Source organism: Ovis aries, chromosome 1 (assembly GCF_016772045.2).
Source record: "Ovis aries strain OAR_USU_Benz2616 breed Rambouillet chromosome 1, ARS-UI_Ramb_v3.0, whole genome shotgun sequence".
In the NCBI taxonomy this organism is placed as follows: domain Eukaryota; kingdom Metazoa; phylum Chordata; class Mammalia; order Artiodactyla; family Bovidae; genus Ovis; species Ovis aries.
Window position 1 is genome coordinate 120,301,825 of NC_056054.1, and position 26,857 is coordinate 120,328,681.

General features: G+C 35.9%; 1 protein-coding gene across 29 annotated transcripts in view; it reads left to right on the forward strand.

The window, feature by feature from the left end:
* The window catches only part of DCAF6 (DDB1 and CUL4 associated factor 6), a 184,839-nt gene that overhangs the window by 135,225 nt on the left and 22,757 nt on the right, over window positions 1–26,857 (forward strand). For 16 of the 29 annotated variants that reach the window (XM_060415869.1, XM_004002739.6, XM_042229114.2 and 13 more), the window contains 5 exons: window positions 2,865–2,982; window positions 7,597–7,712; window positions 9,035–9,118; window positions 9,342–9,669; window positions 14,618–14,659. In XM_060415869.1, the coding sequence (XP_060271852.1) occupies window positions 2,865–2,982; window positions 7,597–7,712; window positions 9,035–9,118; window positions 9,342–9,669; window positions 14,618–14,659 (688 nt within the window). The remainder of the gene's footprint in view (window positions 1–2,864; window positions 2,983–7,596; window positions 7,713–9,034; window positions 9,119–9,341; window positions 9,670–14,617; window positions 14,660–26,857) is intronic. The other 13 variants (XM_027977886.3, XM_004002738.6, XM_004002737.6 and 10 more) reach the window with 1 other exon arrangement.

Consider the following 26,857-nt stretch of genomic DNA (forward strand, 5'->3'; position numbering starts at 1 on the left):
GGTAATAGGTAAAGTGAAAGTGAAGTCGCTCAGTCGTGTCCGACTCTTTGCGACCCTGTGGACTGTAGCCTATCAGGCTCCTCTGTCCATGGGATTCTCCAGGCAAGAATGCTGGAGTGGGTTGGTAACCTCGGAAGAAAGTATTAATTCCCACTGATCATCTTAAGGATACTTCTTGCTTTTGGAGGTTGGAGGTAGTCTTGGAGGTTGGTAGATATTTTCTACACCCTTTTGACCTCTCAACAGCTAGCTCTTTGTCTATTATATTCCTTTAGTCATAGCATCCAAATATCTATACTGCTAAGTCGCTTCAGTCATGTCCGACTCTGTGCAACCGCATAGACGGCAGCCCACCAGGCTCCTCCATCCCTGGGATTCTCCAGGCAAGAATACTGGAGTGGGTTGCCATGTCCTTCAGTGCATGAAAATGAAATGTGAAAGTGAAGTCGCTCAGTCGTGTCCAACTCTTAGCGACCCCATGAACTGCAGCCTACCAGGCTCCAACTCTCAGCAACCCCATGGACTGCAGCCTACCAGGCTCCATAGCTGCCTCTAATTTTACTCAAAAAGGAAGTTTTGATAAAGCATTTAAATGGCTTCTTTTTTAAAACTTTTTTTAATTGAAGGATAATTTCTTTATGGTATTGCATTGGTTTCTACCAAACATCAACATGAATCAGTAAATGGCTTTTTAAAAAAAATTTTGTATTGTAGCATAGTTGAATTTACAGTGTTGTGATGTTAAATGTCTTCTTAAAACTTCCTACAGTTCTCTCACACGTGCTTCCCCCCATCGCCATTTCTTCTTTACTTTAAAAGGAAAATAATAGCAAGGCAGTTTATAAAATGTTCGAGAGATAATGAAAAAAATAGCCCCAACTCTACCTCTTAACTAACCTCTTAATCTTATCATTCAGCTTTTTGGCTGTCATCACCAATTCCATATCTTAAGAATGACTGTGGTTGTGGCATTAGTGGAACAGAAATTTCAGCAACATAACTAAAGAGTAAGGGAAGGCTGTGTGTGGACAAGTGACTGACAGCGCATATTTCAAAGGCTGGCAAGGGTGGGACAGATGCGTTAGACGTGCCATTTGGAAATCCCTGGGGGTCCAGTGCTTAGGACTCTGGCTTTCACTGCCAAGAGTGCAAGTTGAGTCCCTGGTCAGGGAACTAAGATCCTGCAGGCCTCATGATGTGGACCGAAAAAAAGTCCTGTTCTTGATAATTTCACATAAGCTCAAGATAGGTTAATTTGGTTATTTTATAAGAGAGCCATTTGGTAAAATACCTCCCCTAAAACACTGAATTATCATATCTTTGAAAGTTGTAATGGATGGTTAATTTTTTTTTTTTTCTCAGCAACTGTTTATATCAAGAACATAGTCAACAGAAGTAGTACAGAAACAGAATGAATACCATTTGGTAGGCCAGCTTTATAACTGATTCAAACTTTTACTTTCAAAAAGCAATTAATATTATAGGAGAGGATGTCACATGAGTTGGAAGTGAAGATGTAAGAATGGATACTCCTGAATTTTATCAGCTTGGCTTCTCCTCTCTTGGAGAGCAATCCTTTTTCCTTTCTGCTACTGTTCTGTATTCTTAAGTCTTGTTAATTGTCCTCTCACAGGATAAAAGCTAGAGCAGAGTTTCTGTCAGGTTCTCTTTTAGTAAGTGCTCTAGCATGTTCAAAGGAATGCAGAAAGATAAACGTTCCTTATTGCAATAAAAAGTGGGCCCAGTAACTGAAAATGTTGAGTAATTTTGATTTCATCAAGTTGTTACTGCTTAGGTTGATACTGTTTTCATGACAGAAAACTGCTTTTTAGTACCATCAGGTACTGTATCAAGTGCTTGAAATAGTATCCAAAAAATAATTATGTTACAGATGAGTTTTCTTTCTGCAAGGAACTGGCAGAAATATTACATGTTTGGTTATATAGCAGCTTTTATTCTCTATACATTTTAATGTCCCCCCAAGCTGTTATTCATCATAAAATGAAAAATTTATAAAGCCCTGTTCAAATTTGTCTTTGAATATCTGAGTATTCCTTTTGGAGAGGAGGGAAGAGGTGGCTTTAAAATGATTTGTATTGATTTCTGAGTTTCTTAATTTTTTTTACCATTTTATAAAGATTTTATATGTTGAGATAGACATGTATTATGAGTATCAGCTATGGACTCGAGATGGAGTTGCCTCCCCATAATTTAGAAAACAAATTTCTTTCAGGATTAGTCAGGAAGGGGAGAATGGAATATATCAAAAGCTATGATCTTGTAACAGAGTTTTAGAAAATAACTAAATTTTTCTCCCCCCTCCTTCCCAACAGAGTACAGGCTGTAATCCCTCCCTAGATTGTGAGTCTATGAATTTGAAAGAACAGAAAGAATTTGACAGCAGTTAATTGCAGTAAAAATTTTTACTAAACAGCTTCTTTTGGAGCCCTTGCATCTTACTTCTCAGAATTTCTGAAGGAGCCAGTGATAATTATTCTTAATGCTCTAGCAACTGAAGAAAAAAAGTCCTGAGAATTCCATTAAATAAAAATACCAGTTTATAAAGTATGTCATTTCATGTTAATGTTCTTTGATTCCCTAACAACTAAATATGGTTCTCAAATGTGTGTGATTTTCATCTGAATCAAAGGGAGTCATGTTTCAAAGCTAGAATTTGATTCAATGCCACTTTGAAATATAGAGTATTTCTATAACACTTGCTTTTGAACTTTAAGTGAGAACCATAACAGATGTGAGAGAGTTATGACAAGGACAACCTAATTTAAGTTTTAGAAATTTTAGGAAATGTCATCTTTTTATTGATTTCAGAGACTTTTTTCAAATGTTTTAAACACAATTTTCAGATAACAATAATGAAAAGCTGAGCCCCAAACCAGGGACAGGTGAACCAGTTTTAAGTTTGCACTACAGCACAGAAGGAACAACTACAAGCACAATAAAACTGAACTTTACAGATGAATGGTAAGTTACTGCTTTCGTGACGATGTTCTTAGCCGTTCTGTAGGATTGTATTAGATGTTATTTTTAACAGTTCATCTTTGTTTTGCAATAATGTATTGGTTCTCAAACTTTAGCATGCTTCAGGATCACTTGGAGAGCTTCTTAAAACACAGATTACTAGACCCCACTCTCAGAGTTTGAGGTGGAGTCAGAGAATTTGCATTTCTAAAAAATTCCCAGGTGATACTGATATTGCTGGTCCTGGGATATTTTTCTGATAGAAAATGCAGAAGATGATCAGTCACCAGTATACTAATAGTGCAAAAATTAAGAAGCCTAACATTTTGGAGCTTTTTGCAGGCTTGGTCCAATGTAAAAGATGTATGTTTATGTATGTATACATATATATTTTTGGTTTGACATTATTTTAATGATACTGAATATATTTAATTCTCCCCTACACTTAGAGTTAACTTTATAATAAATACTCCCATATTACTACTTAGTTTTCACAAATATTATCTTGTCAGCTGATAGAATCCATCAAAAGGACATACCATAGTTTTACTTATCCATTTCCTTTAAGTTAGGGTGAAGTTACTTATTTTTACCAAATAAGACTATGAATATCTTTGTTTACAAGCTTTTTTCTACTTTTAAGGTGATTGATTTGGGGTACTTTTTCCAGAAATAAAACTGTATCTAGATTAAAAGATATTGAAAAATTATTTTCAAAAGGATCATCTGTCATTACATTTCTCCCAACAGCATATGAAAGTACATGTTTTGCTGTCTCCAGGCCAGTATTCAATATCAGTATATTCATTTATTTGTAACTTATGTATTTGATTTTTCAGTAATTTTTATTTAGTTTATTACTAGTGAGTTTGAACTTCAGTGGTTGTATAGATTCTTTTTGATGGCATTTCTGATTATTTTTATTGCTCATTAATCTAGTTAAATATGATATTTAAAAAATTAGCTATGTGAACTTCCTAAATTCTTTGCCATTGTCTCATTGCCTTTATCATGAGAGACAGCATCCAAAATACTGTATTTAAATTTATTACTGTTATTATATAAATTAACATGTAGGCAATGTAATCTTTCTTAACACAATTAATTATATATTAATATAATTATATGTGATTAATATATGGTGGTTATGTTAATCATTTAATAACCAATATATTAATTATTCCAGATAATTGATATATTAAATTGTATGTTATTATATATTATATGTTAGTATAATATATAATATGTTGTATATAAATGATATATAATATAGTTATATATTGTTTATTAATATATAATTAATTATATGTTGATATATTATAATATTTGTTCTAATTCACAGGTTTCCATTTGTGTTTCTGTGTGTTTCTTTATATTAAAATCTTTGATTAAATAGGATTTTCATATATTATTATTATTGAATACCTTCTGTGTTTCAGAGACTGCTCTAGACTTTGGGAATACACTGATGAAAAAAATAGACAAAAAAAAATCCCTGCCCTATTTGAGCTTACTCTCTAGGTATGGGAGGCAGACAATAAACATAATAAATAATGAATTGTATAACAAAAGCCTATTAAATGGTATTAAGTGCTTTGGAAGAAAATAGACCAGGTAAAGCTGATTGGAAAACCCCAGGAAAGCGCAGGCATCGTTGAGAAGATGACATTTGGGCAGTGAAAAGGGTAAGGAGGAGTGAGCTATGCATATCTGGGGGAAGAGCATCCTATGCAGAGAGAAAGCCAGTACAATGGCACTGAAGTAGGAGCAGTCTTAGTATGTTCAAAGATCTTAAAAAGAAAACAAAGCAAAACAGTGTAGCTAGAGTGGAGTGACCAAAGGAGAGAGTAGTAACAGATAAGGTCAGTCAGGGAAGTGAGGAGGGTCTTACAAGGAGGAAGGATATCTCTGGCTGCTGTGTAGAGAATAGGCCTTCGGTAGAAACCGAAAGACCAGTTAGAAGGCTTTGGCAGTAAGCAGGGTGAGAGGTGGTGTTCAGTCGCTTAGTTGTATCCGGCTCTTTGCGACCCCATGGACTGCAGCACGCAAGGCTGAGGTGGTGTCTTGGACCAGGATGGGGGCAGTGGAGGTAGTAAAAAGAGATTGGATTCTAGATGTATATTTGAAGGCATGGTCAATAGAATTTCTTTATGATCTCTACTGTTGGACCTCAGCTTTTAAAAATTATGATATCCATGGCTCTTTTTCTTAGTATATAATTTAAGACCACAAAAGATTATCGTATTTATTCTCAAGTCTTTTCTCATGTTTCTGTACAGAAGGGACTGATTTCTTACCAAGAATCTCATCTGAGCATATTTTAACCAAACATCTTTAGTCCCACTCTTCTTTTGAATGGTACTTTTTCTTCTTTGAAAACTAACCATGAATTATATTCTCTTATTCACTAGTTTCTTATTTCTTTATCAAAAAAGTAGGTAGCCTTTTTTTCTGGTTATAAAAATATTCTGTATTCATTATAAAAAAGATTTTAAAAATGCATTCTTTTTCATCTATGCCAGTATGATGTCTTGCTTTTATTTTAGTTTCTTTGATGACAGGAAGGCAATAGAGTACACAGACAAATAGTTGGGACTCTGAACCTGACTAGCTGTTGGACCTCTGTAAATACTAGTTTTTTCATCTGAAAATGGGAATATTTAATACAACCTTCCTCAGGGTTTATTGGGAAGATTTGATGAGACCATGCCAAAAAAGTACATAGCGCTAACTTAGCTTATTGACTGGCACATGATAAGCTTTAAATATTGTTAGCTATAATTGTCATCTTTTATAAATTGCCTTTTAAATCCTTGGCCCAGTTTTTTACTGTGGTGTTTATGTTTTTCTTACTGACTTATAAGAGCTGTAGAGAATTAAGTGAGGGTAATATCATTTGTCTTCATTTGTTGGAGATATTTTCCCCAGTTTATTGTTTGTCTTTAAGTTTGCTTATGGTAGTTTCACTTTATGGTTTCAGCCTGTGAGCTAATTAATGCTCCTTGTCCTTCTCAGAATTAGGGGAAGATTTCTTCTTGATTTCCTTTTATAGTTCTGTGCTTTTATATCAAAAATATGTTTAATCTTTTTATAGTTTATTTTACCATAAAGTATGATGTAGGGCCTATAGCTCAATTTTTCCACATGGCTTTTCCTTTTTCTCAGTAACTTTTATTGAACGATCTAGTTAGTCATTTATCTGTGATTTTAAAATACCATATTCACACATGCTAAATGTATTTATTTGATTATTTGTCTTTTCCACTAATGGCTCTGTCTTCTTACATCAGTGCCCTATCATAACTTCTACACTGAGCATTCTATTTAAGCCTGGATCATAGCTTTCTCAATGGTGGAGGGGGGGGAGATTTATATATCACATTGGCTTATCTTTATCAGAATTGCTATACTCAACTTTTTGGTTGAAAAGAAATACACGTTCATTGCAAAAGAAATAAGAATCTAAAGAAAAGTTGAAAAAAAAATTAACAGTAACCCAACTGAGATGACAGTTAACATTGGTGTCATCTTTCTGATATTTTTCTGATAAATATTCTTTCTGATCTTTTCCTCTGTGTATATACCCATGTAGATATGCATTTTTCTTAAAAATATATATGGATGCCATTTAAAAAATTAAATTAACTTCCATAATTAGCCAAAAAATAGCTTTTGTAAAATTTTGACAAACATTCCATGATAATTTGCATTGTTTATTGAGTCACTGCTATTTGTCTATGATTAACGTTTTTTAAGTTGTTGTAGCCGTTCAGTTTTTTCTTGTTCACATCTTTACTAAATTTAAGAAATTGTTCCATTTTTCTGAATTTAATTTTAACCTTAATAAGATTGTTATACATTTTCTTCTATTTTCTTTCCCACTCAATTCCCTTTTTACACATATGTCATGATTTGTCACAGAATGTTCATTGAAAATTAGTTATTTAACTTGGTATGGTGTTCTTCTCTAGCCAAAAATAATAACAGAATTATGGTTGTCATCAGGTAGGTATTAAAATTAAAATAGAAAACATCATTCTCTCCTTCTACAAAACTATGGTGTCGATCACTTGCCATATTTGAACAGCAGTCTAGAACTGGCAGTGATCTACAAAGGACAATTCAAAGAGCAAAGAAACTTCCAGGCCTCTTTTCAAGTATCAATTTAAAAGTAGCCTAGAACAACAAAGTCTAAAAGGGTGTATGATCAAAGTTTGTAAAATCAGTAGGAATTTTAATATGTTGAAACATCTGTAGTGAGGACAAGAAGAGAGATTATGTAATTAAGTTAAAATTCAATAGAGAGACTTGTAAAAATATATACCAGATCGTAGGAGCATCAGTCAGTGAAGAATTTATATTTTTAAATCTCTCTTTAATATTAAAAGTGGATTGGAATAATCACCTTGATTTTTTTTTTAAGTGATGTTTCACAAGTACTGCTAATGTAAACCTTGTGTTTTATTTGTATCCTGATTTTTTTTAGTCAACTTCTCTAGTTGTAAAATATTATAGTCTGAACTTTTTTGATCAGCTTCTCTAGTTGTAAATTACAAAAATTATCCTAAAAGTTGACATATATTGACTTCCTGGTGACATAGCTTGTCTTGATTGTAGGAGCAGTACTGCCTCAAGTTCCAGAGGAAATGGGAGCCACTGCAAATCTGAGGATCAGGAGGAATCCTTGGCCCCACAGAGCCCAGTGCAGCCACCAGAAGGAGAGAGTGAAGCAAGTAAGGTGATATTTTGTCCTGACAAAACCCGATGTTGGATGTTTGTTTACCTGTTTTTCTGATATATCAGTGCTACAGTTTTGTTTTTTAACTTTTGCATCAATAGTCCACTTACTGCAGTTGAATCAATAGCAAATGCGAAAGATAGGGACCTTAAGCATTTAAGATGAGGCATCACAGGGAAGCGTAGTTCCCCTCTGTGGGTACAGGGGCCAGGATAGATGGTCATCATACTGACAATACATTAGATATAAATGTTGGTTTGAGTTATCATTACCGTTTTTATACCTAGCAGTGAAATCCAGAGTATCTATCTTGATTTTTTTTCAAAGAATATAGGTTGTTTATGGAGGGAAAGAAAAAAGAGTAAAATCTAAACAAGTTATGAGTGAATCCTGTTTCATATAAGAACTTAGAGCCATTTGGAGAATGTTTTTAGAACCCTTTCCTGGAATATTTTTATGTGATCATCATATGAAATTTAGGGATTAGTACAGCCTTGGAGAAGGAAATGGCAATCCACTTGAGCACTCTTGCCTGGAATATCCTGTGGATGGAGGAGCTGATAGGTTATAGTCCATCAGGTTGCAAAGAGTTGGACACGACTGAGCAACTTCACAGCCTTAGAACACAGTAGATTTTCAGTACATAGTTGATAAATGAATTCATGAATTGTTTTTCATTAAATGAATACATACTTCAGTGTAACACAGCTAACAAGAATTAAATACATATAAGATGACTATCTAGCAAGCAGATGTACAATTAGGATCAAAAAAACCTGATCCTTCATAGGTCTATGGAATTAAATCCCAGAAATAAATGTTTTCAGTAGCCAAATAGAATTTATGGTGAGGCTAAATTTACTCTTTGCTCATGATAGTTCAAATTAGACCAAGTATATGGCAAAAGGAAGAAAAATACTCAGTTTTTAAGTTTATATTCTTTGACATTTAGGAGAAAATAAAATCAAAATTGAGGAATGTCAGTTGGGAGGAATAATCTCAAGCAGGATTCTTCACATAGAGTTCATGAAGGTCCATGCATAGACTTTGGGAAGAGGCAGTGGGCAAAAGTGATAAACAAATAGCAAATACCCACATCTGTTCCTGATGGTATTTTACAGTTTTGTGGGTACAAACATAGTATTTGCATTATACTCTGGGGAGTTTTTATCTGAGTGTCAGAGGTTTCTATGACCCTAAAAGGGTTAAGAACTGCTTATGTATAGGACACCTAGAATATTAATTAAATTAGTGTTTATTTTTCTTAAAAAAAAAAAAAAAAGTTAGGATTTAAAGATGATTTGGTTTAATTCCCAGAAACTCCTGAAGAGTCGTCAGAGGATGTGACACTGCAGGAAGGTGCGTCTACAGAAAGCGCAGCTCAAAGCCATGTAGACACAGGTGAGTCGCCCTGTTCTCTGTAGATGATCCCTTCATGTAGGAAAACAGGAAGCCGTAATCTGTGTTAGTCTCTCCAGAGTTAGAGACTGCTTCCAAATAGATGTATTGTGGGATTTTGTTCTTCATGTAGGGGAATTAGGTTTATATTAGAAAATGTCTGAAGTTAGATTAAGTAAGTAGTGTTGCTGACATGACCAGTTGTTACTACTTTATTTTCTGACAGCACAATCAGATAAGTTTACTTCTGAGTCATTGGATTCTGGCTCAGGAGAAAGGAATGACTTCAATCTTGATAGCCCTTGTGGGGTTGCAGAAGAATCCACTTTGTCTGAAAAAGACAAAGAACCAGGAACTTCAGATCAAACTAGCACTACAAGTGCTTCCAGACATAGTACCAGCAATCCTGAGCCTCAGTCACAAACAGAAGCCATCGGGCCTTCGGCCCATGAGGAGACGTTGACCAGGGACTCTGCTCTCCAGGACACAGATGACAGTGACGACGACCCGGTCCTGATCCCAGGTGCAAGGTACCGAGCAGGACCTGGTGATAGGTTGGTAAATTTTTAATTAACATGAACTATAAAAATATAATTCACAAGGCTTTATTTCTTTCTTTGAAGTTATATAAAAGAATCTTTCCATTTTTGACAGTTACTTCCTCTAAATGTATCTCAGCCATATAAACTCATAGAATTTTGTGAACTATAAGTAATTTCACATATTGCATATTGCATTCTTTGAGCAAAAGAATATAAAGAAGATACAAAGAATTGCTGTTTATCTTCAGCACAAAGGCCTGGTCTTCAGTTTACAGAGTCAGAGGAAGGAATATTGAGGATGACCAACAGGTCATTTACCGAGTTAGGCTTATCTTTAGTTGTCAGATTGCCTCATAGAGATCTTGGCCTTTTATCAGTTTGGGTTTTTTTTAGCGCTTAATTTTTCTGCTTTTCTCTTAACCCTGGATTAAGGTAGTGTGATAAAGTTCTCTTTTTGAGAACACTGTTTTTCTCTGACTTTTACTAAGTAACTCAGTTTCAGAAATGAAAAGTCATACCAAGTAACAAATATTTTAACTGCAGTAAAGAATTAAATTGCTTTACATGTTCATAGCTTTTCCACTTTTGATTTTATGTGTTCATAAGGATATATTTTAATTTTTAGTGGATAAAATAAATCTTTAAAGTATATTGCATTTCATACATTCCTAAAACTATTTCTGTAATTAGTGCCATCATATCTCATTGTAAGTTCTGTCCTATTCTAGAGAATCAGATTTTACCTTTAAAATCTTAGCTTTCACAGGCATGAAGAATTGTATCACGTGTATTTATGCTCAATGTACTGCTATTTATAAAATGTTCTGACATTTCTGTCAAGTGAAAAATACGAAAATATTAATTTACCATTAAAGAGTGGCAATGTTATATAATGATCAAGAGTGTCATTTACTAGCTGTTTCCTCATTCAGATTACTTGGTATCTTTCAAAGGCTCAGTTTCCTTATCTATAAAATGAGATTATAATTGTTTAGAATTGTTATCAGAATTTAGAAAAAAATCAGTCAAAGGACTTGTCTCACTTTGAAAGCACTAAATAAATGATAGGTGTATTAAATAACCAAGACATTCCATGTAGCTGCTTAGACTTTAAAAAGCAATTATAATAAGAATGGCTCTAGAGAGGACAAGCAAAATTCCTGATAGAATAACTTGAAGTTCAGTTTAGCTGCCTTTTCTTAACTATGAAAAGATGGATAAGTATCTGCCTTTAGTCATATTTGGTCAAAGTGTTTACTTTGCAGTGACTTTTAAACATTTTGTCTTCACCTAATACACATTAGTCTTCAAATTCTTAGTATATATTTTAGACAAGTAAAACTTAGTTTCATTTCTTTCCATACTCAGAGGGAGTCCCATAGAGTATTATTACCACTTGATGTATGCAAATAAGGTTGGCAAGCATGGCACAATTTGAAAATTAAACTGATGGTTTTTAAAACCTAGGATGGAGAGCCAGAGACTATAACTATTTTATGCTTGTACATTTTTGGCTTTCAAATTATATAAGCAAACATAGGTCCTTCATTTTTTATCTATACTTACATAGCTTAAATGATACTAAGGTCGTAATTAAAAATGAAATTTAAGTATCCCTTCTAGTAAAATGTACCATGTCACTTACCAGGTCTGTTTGTTTAAATAGGAATTATATATTTTTGGTAAATATTAAACACTTGCAAAAAATAATGATTATTTAACATCTTGTATTCAGGCTAATTATATAACACTTTTACCTGGCCTGCATTATAGATGAGGAAACTTGAGGTGCTAAGCAGAGATTTTGTATATTCTAGACCTAAGGAAAAATTTTTTTTTAACATGGTAGTATAACATGAATGAGAAAGGAGGATTTGTGGGGATAATGGGTCCTAGAGAATGCAGGACATCTTGCAGCATATTGTCCTTACTTTGGATATCTTACTAGAAACTATATTATCTTTCTATTGAGCATTATCATTTACTTACCATTTTTGTAATACTTACATGATTTGTATATTTTAGGGATTCTCCTGAGATTTAGACATGCCATAGAATTGACACCTGATAGCTTCATTGACCCGAGAAACCCATTTGCTGAACTAGACTAGTAGAATCTTTTAGAGGAGAGATGATCAGGTTCAACAGCCTGAAAGCAACCCCACTTCACACATGTACTCTTAAATTTGTGCTCTCATGGTTAGATCCAGATTTGAAACCAGCTCTTGGTCTGTATTTGCATCCCTGCTTTTCTTTTTAACTATTATTTAGTATTCTGTATAGTCAGTTTAGGTATTTAGCCTTTTTTGTCCTATATATTATTTAGTTACTTGTCCTGTATATTATTCTATAGCACATAGCAGTAAACTTACTTAACAGTAATAGAAAGATAATAAAATTCTTCCTTTTGAGAAAATTAATTTGTTGAAGAGGACAAGTACGCAAGCCATTTATAAATAGAAAACAGTTTTAATAAATATATGAAATTAGATACAATATTATATATATCAGTGTATATACGTACATACACAAAGTTGTACATACTGAGATAATGCTGAGGTGATTAAAGTGGCTGTTTCATAATTACATCAGTTTTCCTTTAAAATTTGCATTATTCTTTCCTAGCTATTTACCAAAAAAATTTGCAAATGGTGTAAGATCTTCCTTCTGACTTTTCTGTAAATAATTTTGATAATTCCTAACTTCCTGAGTACCAAATTGATTAAAATTTGAACTACCTATATAAAGTATACTTTTTATTTCTGTACCTTTCTAAGGGCTCTTCATCCCTGGCCATTTATCTTACTTCCAAAATTTGGAGGAATGAGTATGCTGACTTTTTTGTTCTAAAGATAGAAAGTTTAAGAAAGTTTACTTCTTAAGAACATGAAAAGAATCATTCAACAGTTTAAGAATAAGCATATGATTTTTGTTTTTGAGAATTTCTATTTTGAAAGGAATAAAGAATTCCAAAGCTCTGCCGTAAAAATCACACCATTTGGTTCTTAGAGTCTAAGTAAACATCTCACTTGGATGAAATGCCAGATTAAAAGGATGCATGTCCTCTCTTGCTGCCATTTGAGAAACCCAGTCAAGATTAGTTTGGTTAGGCCAGAGAGATGATCCCAAAATTTTTAAATGGTTAACGAGTATATACTTAGATTTGTACTTTAATTTGATGAAGAATTACATAGTGGATCTCATAAACTTTTTGCCACACATTTAATTTTTAAATGAAACCTAAAAAGTTTGTAGCTAAGTTATTTTTGACACGTTTAATGAAAATATCAAAACAGTTCTTAGCAATACAGAGTTACAATTTTTTTTAATAAAGATTTGTATTCTTATAATTTGGTTAAATAAATATGACCCAGGTTTTCACTTTTGAGCTGAGATCAAGCATGAGAAGGAAATGTCTTAGAAAGTAAAATGTTAGCCTTAACGACTAACATAGGTATTTTAAAATCTCTCCTTATTAAATATAGCTAGTCTCAGTCTAAATATAACTGGGACTCTCTATAGCAGAGGCCAGCAGACTTTTTCCTAAAAAGCGAAAGAGGAAATATTTTAGGCTTTACTGGCCAGGAGGCAAAATGGAGGCTGTTATGTAAGCACTTACATAACCATATAAGATGTAATCATTTATAAAAACCACTGGTCTCTAGTGGTTCATTACAAAAATAGGCAGCTGGTCAGATTTGGCCAAAGAGCTGTAGTTTGCTGATCCCTGCTTTATAGCAGATCAGTCTTAGAGAAGGAAACCAAGCTACAGTATATGGTAAAATTCCTCTGTTGACAGATTATCAAAGTTTGAAACAAATCTGTGAAATCACCACGTTAGATCTCCTTTAACTTTGTTTATAGCAGGAACACAGAACATTAAATGGAAACTAAATTGAAGAAAGAACTAGTCAAACATATCTACTTTCTAATATGGTTTAAAAAAATAAAAGTAGTATGTACATCTCTTAGGGATTTTATATATTGGATTTAGAGACATAAACAGGTGCTCTTGGAATGAAAGAAAAGTGGTTTTTTGTTTAGGGGTTTATTGTTTAGATGGTCTTCATGTAAACTGTTTTCAGCACACCAAATCCAACTTCTAGTAAATGATAGGATGGCCTGACAGTTCATCCTCTTGACAAACCCAAGAGGTTTTTACTCTCTAAAAAGAGACAAGAATCTAACTAAGCTTTATGAAGTTCTCAAATAGTCTTGGATAGTTTTTATAGACTCAGTTAAGATGCTCTAAAATTTTTTTTCTATAAAGATTAAAGATACCACTTTTAAAAAATATTTTTCTTATTTGCATATTCAGTTCTATTTACCTATTTTGGACTATGGAACATGGCCTTCTTTAAAGCCAAAATTCTTTGTATACTGTAAATTTGCTGTCATCTGATGAATCATCATTATCACTTTTTCAGTATTTCTAGTGATACAAATTTATTCTTTATTAAAATTGCAGAGAAAAAAATAATCATAGAGAACTGAACTCCTAGGGAGTTAAAAGCTCTGTTATTCTTTACTTGCTTGTTATCCAGTCTTACAGTTACGACAAATGAATCAGCTCGGGGCTTAATTACTTAGTTCCTAAAGAGCAGCTCAGCCCTGGGAGCTAATGTAGGTGTTCCAGTGGATGGTACTGATAATATGACTCTCTGCAAGTTCCCTGCATTCTGTAACGAGGTTAGGTTCTAATCTTTTTGTAAGATAAAAGGAATTAAGTACAATGTTTTCCTTCCAGTCTATCTTCAGTGAGCTATTTGTCTTTAATTTCCTCATATACATTTAGTTGAATGACATATTCTCACATAATACCCCGAGTCACAAAGGATAACAAAAGTATTTTAGATTTATATGATAAATGATAAAAGTAGTGGCCTTCATGCTTTAAATATTTGGTTCTTTGAAGTGAAGTCTTTGTGAGTGACTTTAGTTATTGTGTTCCCTTCACTAGATTTAATATCAGAGGAACCACAATAGGTGATAGAATAATGAGGTAATTCAGTATGTTCCTTCATTATTTTACTTTATGATGAATATGCTAGGTCTTCTTTTTTCCACAGCTAACCACTTTTCCGATTAACAGTTAATAATTCTTTGAACTTAACTGAACTCTAAGTGCTAAGCATTATAAATTGGGTTGCTTTTCAGAAACTATATTTAGCTGCATGCACTGCATGGGAATAGAATGAAAAGAAATTTCTTGTGTGCAGATGTAATTGATGTTCACTTCAAGTGTGTCATATGATAAAGTAACTGTAATCTGAAATTGTTGTTTTGTGGTTTGGTTATGTCCTAATCTTTTGTGATCCCATGGACTGACTGCAGGCTCCTCTGTCCATGGGATTTCCCAGGCAAGAATACTGAAATGGGTTGCCATTTCCTTCTCCAAGGGATCTTCCCAACCCAGAGTTGAAGCCACGTTTCCTGCAGGCGGATCCTTTACTCCTGAGACACCAGGGAATCCCATAATCTAAAATGATGTACTTTAAATATTAGCTGATACTGATGTGTGACACTAAGTTACTGCACTGCATTCTTCAAGAAAATATTCAAAGCAAGTAGCTAATATTAACTAATTTGTTGAAGAATGCAATTTGTGTTTTTTTAAAAACTGAGTTGAGGTAGCATTTAGCAGCTTTTTTGCTTGAAATCAGTAACAAAAATGGACTTGAATCTAAGTCTCTTCATAGGTTTAAAATTCTGATTTTTTTTTTTTTTAAGAAAGGGACTCTCACGTGAATAACTTGGTAACTTAGTATCACACATCAAGTGATACCTAGCCCTCAAAGACTTCTGCAGTTTGAAGACTAACAGGGGGATACATTTTAAAATGTTAAAAAGTTTAAGTTTCCATTCCATTATTCATGTACCCAAAACCTGATTTACTGACGAAATCAACTTGTACTTATTCAGTTCAGTTCAGTCGCTCAGTTGCGTCCAACGCTTTGCAACCCCATGAAATTGCAGCATGCCAGGCCTCCCTGTCTATCACCAACTCCTGGAGTTTACCCACTCATGTCCACCCAGTCGGTGATGCCATCCAGGCTTCTCATCCTCTGTCATCCCCTTTTTCTCCTGCCTCCAATCCTTCCCAGCATCAGAGTCTTTTCCAATGAGTCAACTCTTCGCATGAGGTGGCCAAAGTACTGGAGTATCAGCTTCAGCATCATTCCCTCCAAAGAAATCCCAGGGCTGATCTCTTTCAGAATGGACTGGTTGGATCGCCTTGCAGTCCAAGGGACTCTCAAGAGTCTTCTCCAACACCACAGTTCAAAAGCATCAATTCTTCGGCACTTAGCTTTCTTCACAGTCCAACTCTCACATACATACATGACCACTGGAAAAACCATAGCCTTGACTAGACGGACCTTCGTCGGCAAAGTAATGTCTCTGCTTTTGAATATGCTATCTAGGTTGGTCATAACTTTTCTTCCAAGGAGTAAGCGTCTTTTAATTTCATGGCTGCAGTCACCATCTGCAGTGATTTTGGAGCCCCAAAACATAAAGTCTGACACTGTTTCCACTGTTTCCCCATCTATTTCCCATGAAGTGATGGGACCAGATGCCATGATCTTCATTTTCTGAATGTTGAGCTTTAAGCCAACTTTTTTACTCTCCTCTTTCACTTTCATCAAGAGGCTTTTTAGTTCCTCTTCACTTTGTACCATAAGGGTGGTGTCATCTTCATATCTGCGGTTATTGATATTTCTCCCGGCAATCTTGATTCCAGCTTGTACTTATTAGGTTGTTACAAAAGTAATTGTAGTTTCAAACCAAGAATTTTAATCATTATAACTAAGCTCAAACACATCTTTATTAATCAAAATGGGAACCATTAAACCAAACACATTTTTGCCGATGAGAACTAAGTTTGTTCTTGTAGCATAAAAATTGTGCCTTGGAATTCGACAGACTCTTGTAAAGCATTTTCTGCCACCTGCTGGTTGTGGAAGCATGTTGCCTAGAAAAAGTTGAGCTGCTTGAAGTTGATAGTTGTTTGGTGAGCAGTCAGGTGAATATGGTGGATGAGGCAAAACTTCATAGCCCAGTTTATTCCGCTTTTGAAGCGTTGGTTGTGCATCATGCAGTCAGGCGTTGCTGTGGAGAAGAACTGGACTCAGTCTGTTGACCAGTGCTGGCTGCAGGCACTGCAGTTTTCAGTGCATCTCATTGATTTGCTGAGCATACTTCTCAGATGTAATGATTTTGCAGGGATTCAGAAAGGTGTAGTGGATCAGATTGGCTGTAGACCATCAAACAGCAACTGAGACCTTTTTTTTGGTGCAAGTTTGGATTTGGGAAGTGCTTTGGAGCTGCTTCTTTGTCCAACCACTTGGCTGGTTGTCACGGGTTGTTGTTTAAAGTCCACTTTTCATCACGTCACAGTCTGATCAAGAAACGGTTTGTCATTGTTGCATAGAATAAGAGAAGACAACATTTTAAAAGGACGATTTTTAAAAAATTTTCAGTCACTTACCAAGGCAGCCACTTACCAAGCCTTTTCACCATTCCAGTTTGCTGCAAATGCCTAATGAGTGTAGAATGGTCAGCACTGACTTCTTCAGCAGCTTCTCATGTAGTTTTTAAGAGGATCAACTTTGATGATGCTCTCAATTAGTTGTTGTCAGCTTTCGACAGCTGGCCACTGCAGTCCTCATCTTTGGCTTTCATCTCCTTTGCAAAATTTCTTGAACTACTGCTGCTTTGTATTTTGGTTAGCAGTTCCTGGGCCAGATGTGTTGTTGATGTGGCAGGTTATCTCCGCTGCTATATGACATATTTTGAACTTGAATAAAAAAATCGTTTGAATTTGCTTTTTGTCTAACATCATTTCCCTAGTCTAAAATAAATATAAAATCAACAGCAAGTAATAAGTTATTAGCAAAAAAAAACATAAAGTGAGAGATGTTCATTAAAATGACATGTAACATAACCCTGCAGAAGAATGTATTCCAATATCAAATGGCAAAGTTCAGTAGTGTAAAACCACAATTACTTTTGCACTAACCTAATAATTCTAGTGGCACATGTATGTTATTTAACATGTTTCTAAAACATAAAACATAATATATAGCGACCATCGGAAATGTAAAATTAGAGTTCCTCTTGGGGAATACAGAATTGATGGAATAAGCCAAAAATATTTTAAGTATATAGAAATACTTGGTTAAGTCCTATTCTCATGAGGAGCCTCATATAAACATCTCAAAATTATTTTTACTTTTGTATTAGTGTTTCTAGGTTTTAACATAAAATATATATAAATGTAACTTTTTGCAAATTATTCTATTGGTAATTACTACTTTCTAATTATATAATAGTAGAATAGGATTTGTTTCAGGCCTCTTTGGTTTTCTGATTTATAATTTGAATCCTAAGCACTCAATCTGATTTTACAGGGAAGATTGCAACTTAAAAGTACCATGTCACTCTAAAAGCTAAAACATTGGGTGGAGAACACTCTGTGTTATGACTGTTGCCAAGAATTGCTTATACTCCCTACTTCAGCCATATTCAGAGTATCTCCAAATGCACCTTATGTCTCCATATCTTTACTTACTCTGTGCCCCTCTAACTGAAATAACCTATTACCATCATCATCATTATGGCCATTTCATCTTTCAACATGCATCTTAAGCTGCTTTTTTTGAAACTTTCCTTAGCCTATACCTTGCATAATTCCAAGTAGGACTGAACGTTTCTTCTGTATGCCATTATATATATTATGCTACCTATAACACTTTATTGCATATGTGTATGTGTATGTTTCCCCGTGTAAGATGTAAGTTCCTTTTAAGGCCAGCATACTACATAAATGCATACATAAATGAAAGTTGGCTAAGAAGATTATCTTTTTATCTAAAATTCTAGCTACCGAATTTTTATTCATATTTCCTTAGATGATCTGGCTTATTTTCTTCCTCTGCTTCCTAAAATGTGAAATAAATGAAAATCTATAAATTACTTTTTTAGGGATCTGACAGCGTTTGCACACATTTGATTACTTGCTAGAAAGAACTGAGTGTCACTTTTAATCATGGCTACAGTTTATTATGAAGAGGGAAAAACACATCAGAGAGAATCTAGAAGTATCCAGGCACAAGCTTCCAATGCTCTCCCACCCAGGATGGTCCATACAACGTGCTCCTTTTTCCAGCAGTAAAAGGCATTTGACACTAGTGTAGTGTTTCTGCCCAAAGAAGCCTGCTTAAGACTCAAAATCCACCAGTTTTATTGGAGGCAAGTCATATAGGCACCCTCTGCATCAAACCAAAACCACCTGACTTCCAGACCCTGAAGGAAAGTAGATGTTCACCATAAATCACATTATTTGTACAGACCATCTTGGCAACCAGGTACGTCAGGGTTCATCGTCCCAGGCAGGCAGAACAATGGAAGAAACGTTATGAAGTCAAGTTTCCAGGCACCAGCCAAGGGCCAGCCTTGGAAACAGACTCTCTAAAGATAGCAGCATTGGGCCTGCTATCCTTTACTTTTATTTGCTGATGCACTTTGAGGCAAAGAATTGAAAGTCTCCCCCACCAACCCACCTCCAAACACATACCACAGACACAAGAGGAGTAGAAACAGCAAGGTGCTCTCCAGTAGCTCATCCATGTCTCTTATATCTGATATCTGTAAAAGATAGTGACTGAGATTCCAATCCAGAGACCTTTCTTATTGGTAACTGTAGACAACCTATAAATAAGGGCTCTAAAACACTTAAAATTTTTAAAAAACACAAGTAGCATCTTTTCTAAGTTTTTATTCATAGATTCATATGGCCATCAAACTTTTTTTTTAGTTGATAATTTAAAGGTAAATTTTAGCTTAACTCTGAAAAATCCAAGACTCTAAATTTGGAGGTTCAAGCCAGTGAGGTTTTCTCTCTAAAAACCACTAAGTAAATATGAGAAAAGTGTGTATATAGTAGACTTCATATACTGGTAATTAGAGTGACTATTAAGTGAGGCATAAATAAGTGAAATTTAACTTATTTTTTTGTTATAATATCATTTGCCTAGGAATGTTTCCTTGGCATATACCATAGCAACTTTGGATCTCATGCCAACGTTTTATCGCTGCTCTGAAAATAGAGACATAGAAATGTAGTGTTTGTTACATAAACTCTCCTGTTGCAGAGGACAGCATAGGAGATAGGGACTGAGAATAGTATCTGTGTGTTTATAAAAACCTAATATTTTGATCTTTGAATGGGAAACTCAGTCTCAAGTTTTGTAAGTAAATGCATACTCAGTTTATTTTAAAATGGAAGAATTTAGTTATAAATTAGGAAGATGGAGGTTACTGTTGCCTTAAGCATTCCGATACCCTACAGTGACATCACAAAGTTTGGAAAATCCTACATTGTCTGTACCTCTCTCTGAAACTTATAAACCACATTAGTACAATAAAGCCTGTAAGAAAACCTGCAAAAAGGAAACCATTTTAGCTGTTCTTAATTCATTTTTTATATATTTATTTGAACACAAACCTGTTATGTGAAAAGCCTCCCAAAATCCCACAACTTGGAAAATGCTTTTCAGATCATTCCAATTTACAGTCTGCAGTCTACAGTTCAGTTGCTCAGTTGTGTCCGACTCTTTGCCAACCCCATGGACTGCAGCAACTGTCCATTACCAACTCCTGGAGCTTACTCAAACTCATGTCCATCCAGTCGGTGACGCCATCCAACCATCTCATCCTCTGTTGTCCCCTTCTCCTTCTGCCTTCAATCTTGCCCAGCATCAGGGTCTTTTCCAATGAGTCAGTTCTCGCTTCAGGTGGCAAAAGTGTTGGAGTTTCAGCTTTAACATCAGGCCTTCCAATGAATATTCAGGATTGATTTCCTTTAGGATGGACTAGTTGGAACTCCTGGCAGTCCAAGGGAGTCTCAAGAGTCTTCTGAAACACCTTAGTTCAAAAGCATCAATTCTTTGGCACTCTGCTTTCTTTATAGTCCAACTCTCACATCCACACATGACCACTGGAAAAACCATAGCCTTCACTAGGTGGACCTTTGTTGACAAAGTAACGTCTCTGCTTTTTAATATGCTGTCTAGGTTGGTCATAACTTTCCTTCCAAGGAGGAAGCATCTTAATTTCATGGCTGCAGTCACCATCTGCAATGATTTTCAGTTCAGTTCAGTTCCGTCGCTCAGTCGTGTCCGACTCTTTGCGACCCCATGAATCGCAGTACGCCAGGCCTCCCTGTCCATCACCATCTCCTGGAGTTCACTCAGACTTACGTCCATCAAGTCCGTGATGCCATCCAGCCATCTCATCCTCGGTCGTCCCCTTCTCCTCCTGCCCCCAATCCCTCCCAGCATCAGAGTCTTTTCCAATGAGTCAACTCTTCGCATGAGGTGGCCAAAGTACTGGAGTTTCAGCTTTAGCATCATTCCTTCCAAAGGAATCCCAGGGCCGATCTCCTTCAGAATGGACTGGTTGGATCTCCTTGCAGTCCAAGGGACTCTCAAGAGTCTTCTCCAACACCACAGTTGAAAAGCATCAATTCTTTGGCGCTCAGCCTTCTTCACAGTCCAACTCTCACATCCATACATGACCACTGGAAAAACCATAGCCTTGACTAGATGGACCGTAGTCGGCAAAGTAATGTCTCTGCTTTTGAATATGCTATCTAGGTTGGTCATAACTTTTCTTCCAAGGAGTAAGCGTCTTTTAATTTCCTGGCTGCAGTCACCATCTGCAGTGATTTGGGAGCCAAAAAAAATAAAGTCTGACACTGTTTCCACTGTTTCCCCATCTATTTCCCATGGAGTGATGGGACCAGATGCCATGATCTTCGTTTTCTGAATGTTGAGCTTTAAGTCAACTTTTTTACTCTCCACTTTCACTTTCATCAAGAGGCTTTTGAGTTCCTCTTCACTTTCTGCCATAAAGGTGGTGTCATCTGCATATCTGAGATTATTGATATTTCTCCTGGCAATCTTGATTCCAGCTTGTGCTTCTTCCAGCCCAGAGTTTCTCATGATGTACTCTGCATATAAGTTAAATAAGCGGGGTGACAATATGCAGCCTTGATGTACTCCTTTCCCTATTTGGAACCAATCTGTTGTTCCATGTCCAGTTCTAACTGTTGCTTCCTGACCTGCATACAGGTTTCTCAAGAGGCAAGTCAGGTGCTCTGGTATTCCCACCTTTCAGAATTTTCCCCAGTTTATTGTGATCCACACAGTCAAAGGCTTTGACATAGTCAATAAAGCAGAAATAGATGTTTCTCTGGAACTCTCTTGCTTTTTCCATGATCCAGTGGATGTTGGCAATTCAATCTCTGGTTCCTCTGCCTTTTCTGAAACCAGCTTGAACATCTGGAAGTTCACAGTTCACGTATTGCTGAAGCCTGGCTTGGAGAATTTTGAGCATTACTTTACTAGCGTGTGAGATGAGTGCAATTGTGTGGTAGTTTGAGCATTCTTTGGGATTGGAACGAAAACTGACCTTTTCCAGTTCTGTGGCCACTGCTGAGTTTTCCAAATTTGCTGGCATATCAGTGCAACACTTTCACAGCATCATCTTCCAGGATTTGAATCAACTGGAATTCCATTACCTCCACTAGCTTTGTTCATAGTGATGCTTTCTAAGGCCTACTTGACTTCACATTCCAGGATGTCTGGCTGTAGAAGAGTGATCACACCATTGTGATTATCTGGGTCATGAAGATCTTTTTTGTACAGTTCTTCTATGTAATTTTGCCACCTCTTCTTAATATCTTCTGCTTCTGTTAGGTCCATACCATTTCTGTCCTTTATAGAGCCCATCTTTGCATGAAATGTTCCCTTGGTATCTCTGATTTTCTTAAAGAGATCTCTAGTCTTTCCCATTTTGTTGTTTTCCTCTATTTCTTTGCATTGATCACCGAGGAAGGCTTTCTTATCTCTCCTTGCTGTTCTTTGGAACTCTGCATTCAGATGCTTATATCTTTCCTTTTCTCCTTTGCTTTTTGCTTCTCTTCTCTTCACAGGTATTTGTAAGGCCACCTCAGACAGCCATTTTGCTTTTTTGCATTTTAACTTTGTTGTTTGTATACATTTAGCATTCAGCCTTTTTTTTCATTAACGTTTAATTTACAGTCAGAGAACATGGTTGATTTAGACCTATATTTTGAAATTCATAGAAACTGGCCTTGTGGCCTATTATGTGATAAATTTGTAAATGTTTCATGTGTGATTGAAAAGCATATGACTTTAATTTTTAATGTAGTATTTTATATGTGACCATGATATTATGTTGTTCAGTTGCTCTGCTATGCTGTGTCCAGCTCTTTGCAGCCCATGTACTGCAGCACGCTAGGCTTCCGTGTCCACTGTCTCCTGGAGTTTACTCGATACTGTGTTCATTGAATCCAACCATCTCATCCTCTGTTGCCCCCTTCTTCTGCCTTCTATCTTTCCCAGCATCAAGGTCTTTCAAATGAGTCAACTCTTCGCATCAGGTGGTCAAAGTATTGGAGCTTCAGCTTCAACATCAGTCCTTCCAGTGAATATTCAGGGTTGATTGGTTGGATCTCTTTGCTGTCCTAGGAGCTTCAATCGTCTTCTTCGGCACTCAGCTTTCTTTATAGTCCAACTCTCATGTCTGTACATGACGGTTGGAAAAACCATGTCATTGACTATATGGATCTTTGTCGGCAAGTGATGTCTCTGCTTTTTAATATGCTGTCTAAGTTCATCATATCTTTTCTTCCAAGGAGCACGTGTCTTTTAATTTCATGGCTGCAGTCACCATCCACAATGATTTTGGAGCCCAAGAAAATGAAATCTTGTCACTGTTTCCACATTCCCCCCGTCTGTTCGCCATGAAGTCATGGGACTGAATGCCATGAACTTCGTATTTTGAATGTTGAGTTTTAAGCCAGCTTTTTTCACTTTCCTCTTTTACCTTCATCAAGAGGTTCTTTAGTTCCTCTTCACTTTCTGCTTAAAGTGTTATCATCTGCATTATCTGAGGTTGTTCATATTTCTCCCAGTAATCTTGATTGTAGCTTTGAGTTATCCAGCGCAGCATTTTGCATGATATACTCCGCACGTAATTTAGATAAGCAGGGTGACTGTATGCAGTGTTGGCATACTCCTTTCCCAGTTTTGAACCAGTTGCATGTCCAGTACTAACTGTTGTTTCTTGTTCTGCATACAGGTTTCTCAGGAGACAGGTAAAGGTGATCTGGTATTCCCATCTCCTTCAGAATTTTCCACAGTTTGTTTTGATCCACACAGTGAAGGGCTTTAGCATAGTCAATGAAATAGATTGTGTTTTGGAATTCCCTTGCTTTTACTATATTAGTTTCTTTTGTTGGTTGTAAAGAGAAAGATTTGGATATATGAAATCCAGGTTCATTACCAAATATAGTCAGATTAATTATAACTTTTTAAAAGATTGACAAAGATTTGTTTTAGTCACCTTGTCTTTCTAAACTTTAATTTCCTCATCTATGAAGTAAAAACAGACCAGATGATATCTAAGGTCTCTTCAAGTGTTTATAACGCAGAAGTCTACCTAGCTAATGCAATTTTAATTATTTACTGAGAAAAGCTTGTGAGATGATTAACAACTGTCACTCTGAACCATTCATATCTGAAAGTGTTCTCATATATTCATTGAGTTTTCAAAAAGTATGTACAGAATCAATTTCAATCTACTTTCTTTAGGGTAGAGGGAAAAAGTTAACTTTGGGATGAGGAGAAAATTAGCTCTTTTTATAGATATCATGTAGTAGCAATTTACTCATTTTACAAGGACTGCTCATTATTATAAATAAAGAGGACTTCCGTGGTGGCTCAGACGGTTAAGCGTCTGTCTACAATGAGGGAGACCCGGGTTCGATCCCTGGGTTAGGAAGATCCCCTGGAGAAGGAAATGGCAATCCACTCCAGTACTATTGCCTGGAAAATCCCATGGACAGAGGAGCCTGGTAGGCTACGGTCCATGGGGTCGCAAAGAGTTGAACACCACGGAGTGACTTCGCTTTCACTTTACTATGATCCAGCGGATGTTGGCAATTTGGTCTCTGGTTCCTCTGCCATTTCTAAATCCAGTTTGTATATCTGCAAGTTTTTGGTTCATGTACTGCTGAAGCCTAGCCTGAAGGATTTTGATCATAATTTTATGAGTGAAATTGTATGGTTATTTGAACATTGTTTGCCATTGCGTTTCTCTGGGACTGAAATGAAAACACTTTTTCCAGACCTGCGGCCACTTCTGACTTAAGGCTCACCATTAGATTAAGACTGTTAGTTGTGCTGTTCTAATTATCTCTATTGTTTGGTGCTTGACTTATAAAATAGTGTGAGAGATGTATTGAAGTCATTATGTCCTTATAGTTCTATCATTTTCTTTTTCAACAAGGTTTGAGGCATTTTATTGGGTGTATATATATTAAGTTGTTATTTCTTCCTGGTAAACTGAACTTATATATGTAGTAATCCTTTCTACCCTGACATTACTTTTTATATTAGTCTATTTTATCTGATATTAATATAGCTATGCCTTTTTTCATTTGATTACTATTTGCACGATATCCTTTTGCCTGAAACCCTTTCCTTGTTCTCATACTTTAGGTATGTCTGAAACAGTTTCTTTTTCGCTCTGTCGGTCAATTTAGTCTCTTTAAGTTTATTATTATGGCTATTTTTGGACTTGTTTTCCAGCTTTTTTGGGGAGCAGAGTGAGGCTTCCCTGATAGCTCAGTTGGTAAAGAATCTGCCTGCAATCCGGGAGACCCTGGTTTGATTCCTGGTTTGGGAAGATCCCCTTGGAGAAGGAATAGGTTACCCACTCCAGTATTCTGGCCTGGAGAATTCCATGGACTATATAGTCCATGGGGTTGCAAACAATCAGACATGACTGAGAACCTTTCACTTTTCACTTCTCACTTTCCAACTTTTTACTAATAATTTTCCTGTTACACCATTTTTTTTTAAACTTTCCTGTCATTTTTAGGATTAAGATTTTTATCTTTTTTTTTTTTTTTTTTTCATTTTTCTGGTTCACTTGGTTGGAAGATATGTAGCACATCTGTATGATACATGCATGTGTTTTATATGTGGTACACACATGTGTTATGTGTGATGTGTGTGATGTATATGTGATGGGTGTATATATGTATGCCACACAGCATGTGGGGATATTAGCTCCGTGACCAGGGACTGAACCCAGGCTCTTGACAGTGAAAATGCAGAGTCCTAACCACTAGACTGCCAGGGAATTCCCTTCAATGTTTTCATTCTAAGTTTATTCATTTCTTTAGAACTGTTTGCTGTGTATACAAGTGTAGCATTTACTGTCACTTTTTATCTTCTAACTTGATATTTGTGCACTTTAAGCTTTTTTTCTGTTTTAGATCATTTCGTACAGTGGTAGGTACCCTAATCTTTGACCTAAATTGTAACAGTACAAGCTACATTGCTTGAGATCTAGATTTCACAATTATTCTTTATCAGGATGGCTAAGTCAAGCAAACATTAAGCAGGAAATTAGACCATATTGTAGAGCAAACTTTTTTAAAATTCACTTTAGTCACTTTTGGTTGCACTCAGTCTTCGTTGCTGTGTAAGGACTTTCTTTCTTTGCTGCAGGCAGGGGCTGCCCTTTGTTCGAGTGTGCAGGCTTCTTCATTATGGTGACTTCTCCTGTTATGGAGCACAGGGTCTAGATGCACAGGCTTCGGTAGTTGCAACTCGAAGGTGTATGGTGTGTGGCTCTAGGGCAAGTGGGCTTTAGTGGTTGCAGCACGCAGGCTCAATAGTCGTGGCTTGCACGCTCTGGAGTTCCAGATCAGAAGTTGTGGCGTAGGGGCTTAATTGCTCGGCTGGCATGTGGAATCCTTCCAGACTGGGAATTGTACCCATGTTCCCTGCATTGGCAGGCTAATTCCTATCCACTGCGCTACCAGGGAAGTCCCTAGAGCAAACTTTTAAGTGAAATGAACACTTATGATTTGGTATCATCTTCACTAAGTCTTAATTATCATCATCCTGTTACTCATTCAGCTTTAATTTTGGCCTTACTGCTTTTTAAAAATGATTTGAGTTTCTGATTCTTGCTATGTTGTATCTTTTTCCGTTTATAGCTCCTAAGGCCTCTGCTTTATCAGCAAGGTTATTTCTGTTTCTTCTGCTACCTGATACTCTACTTATTCTTTTTTTTTTTTTAGTTTATTTTATTGAAGTAT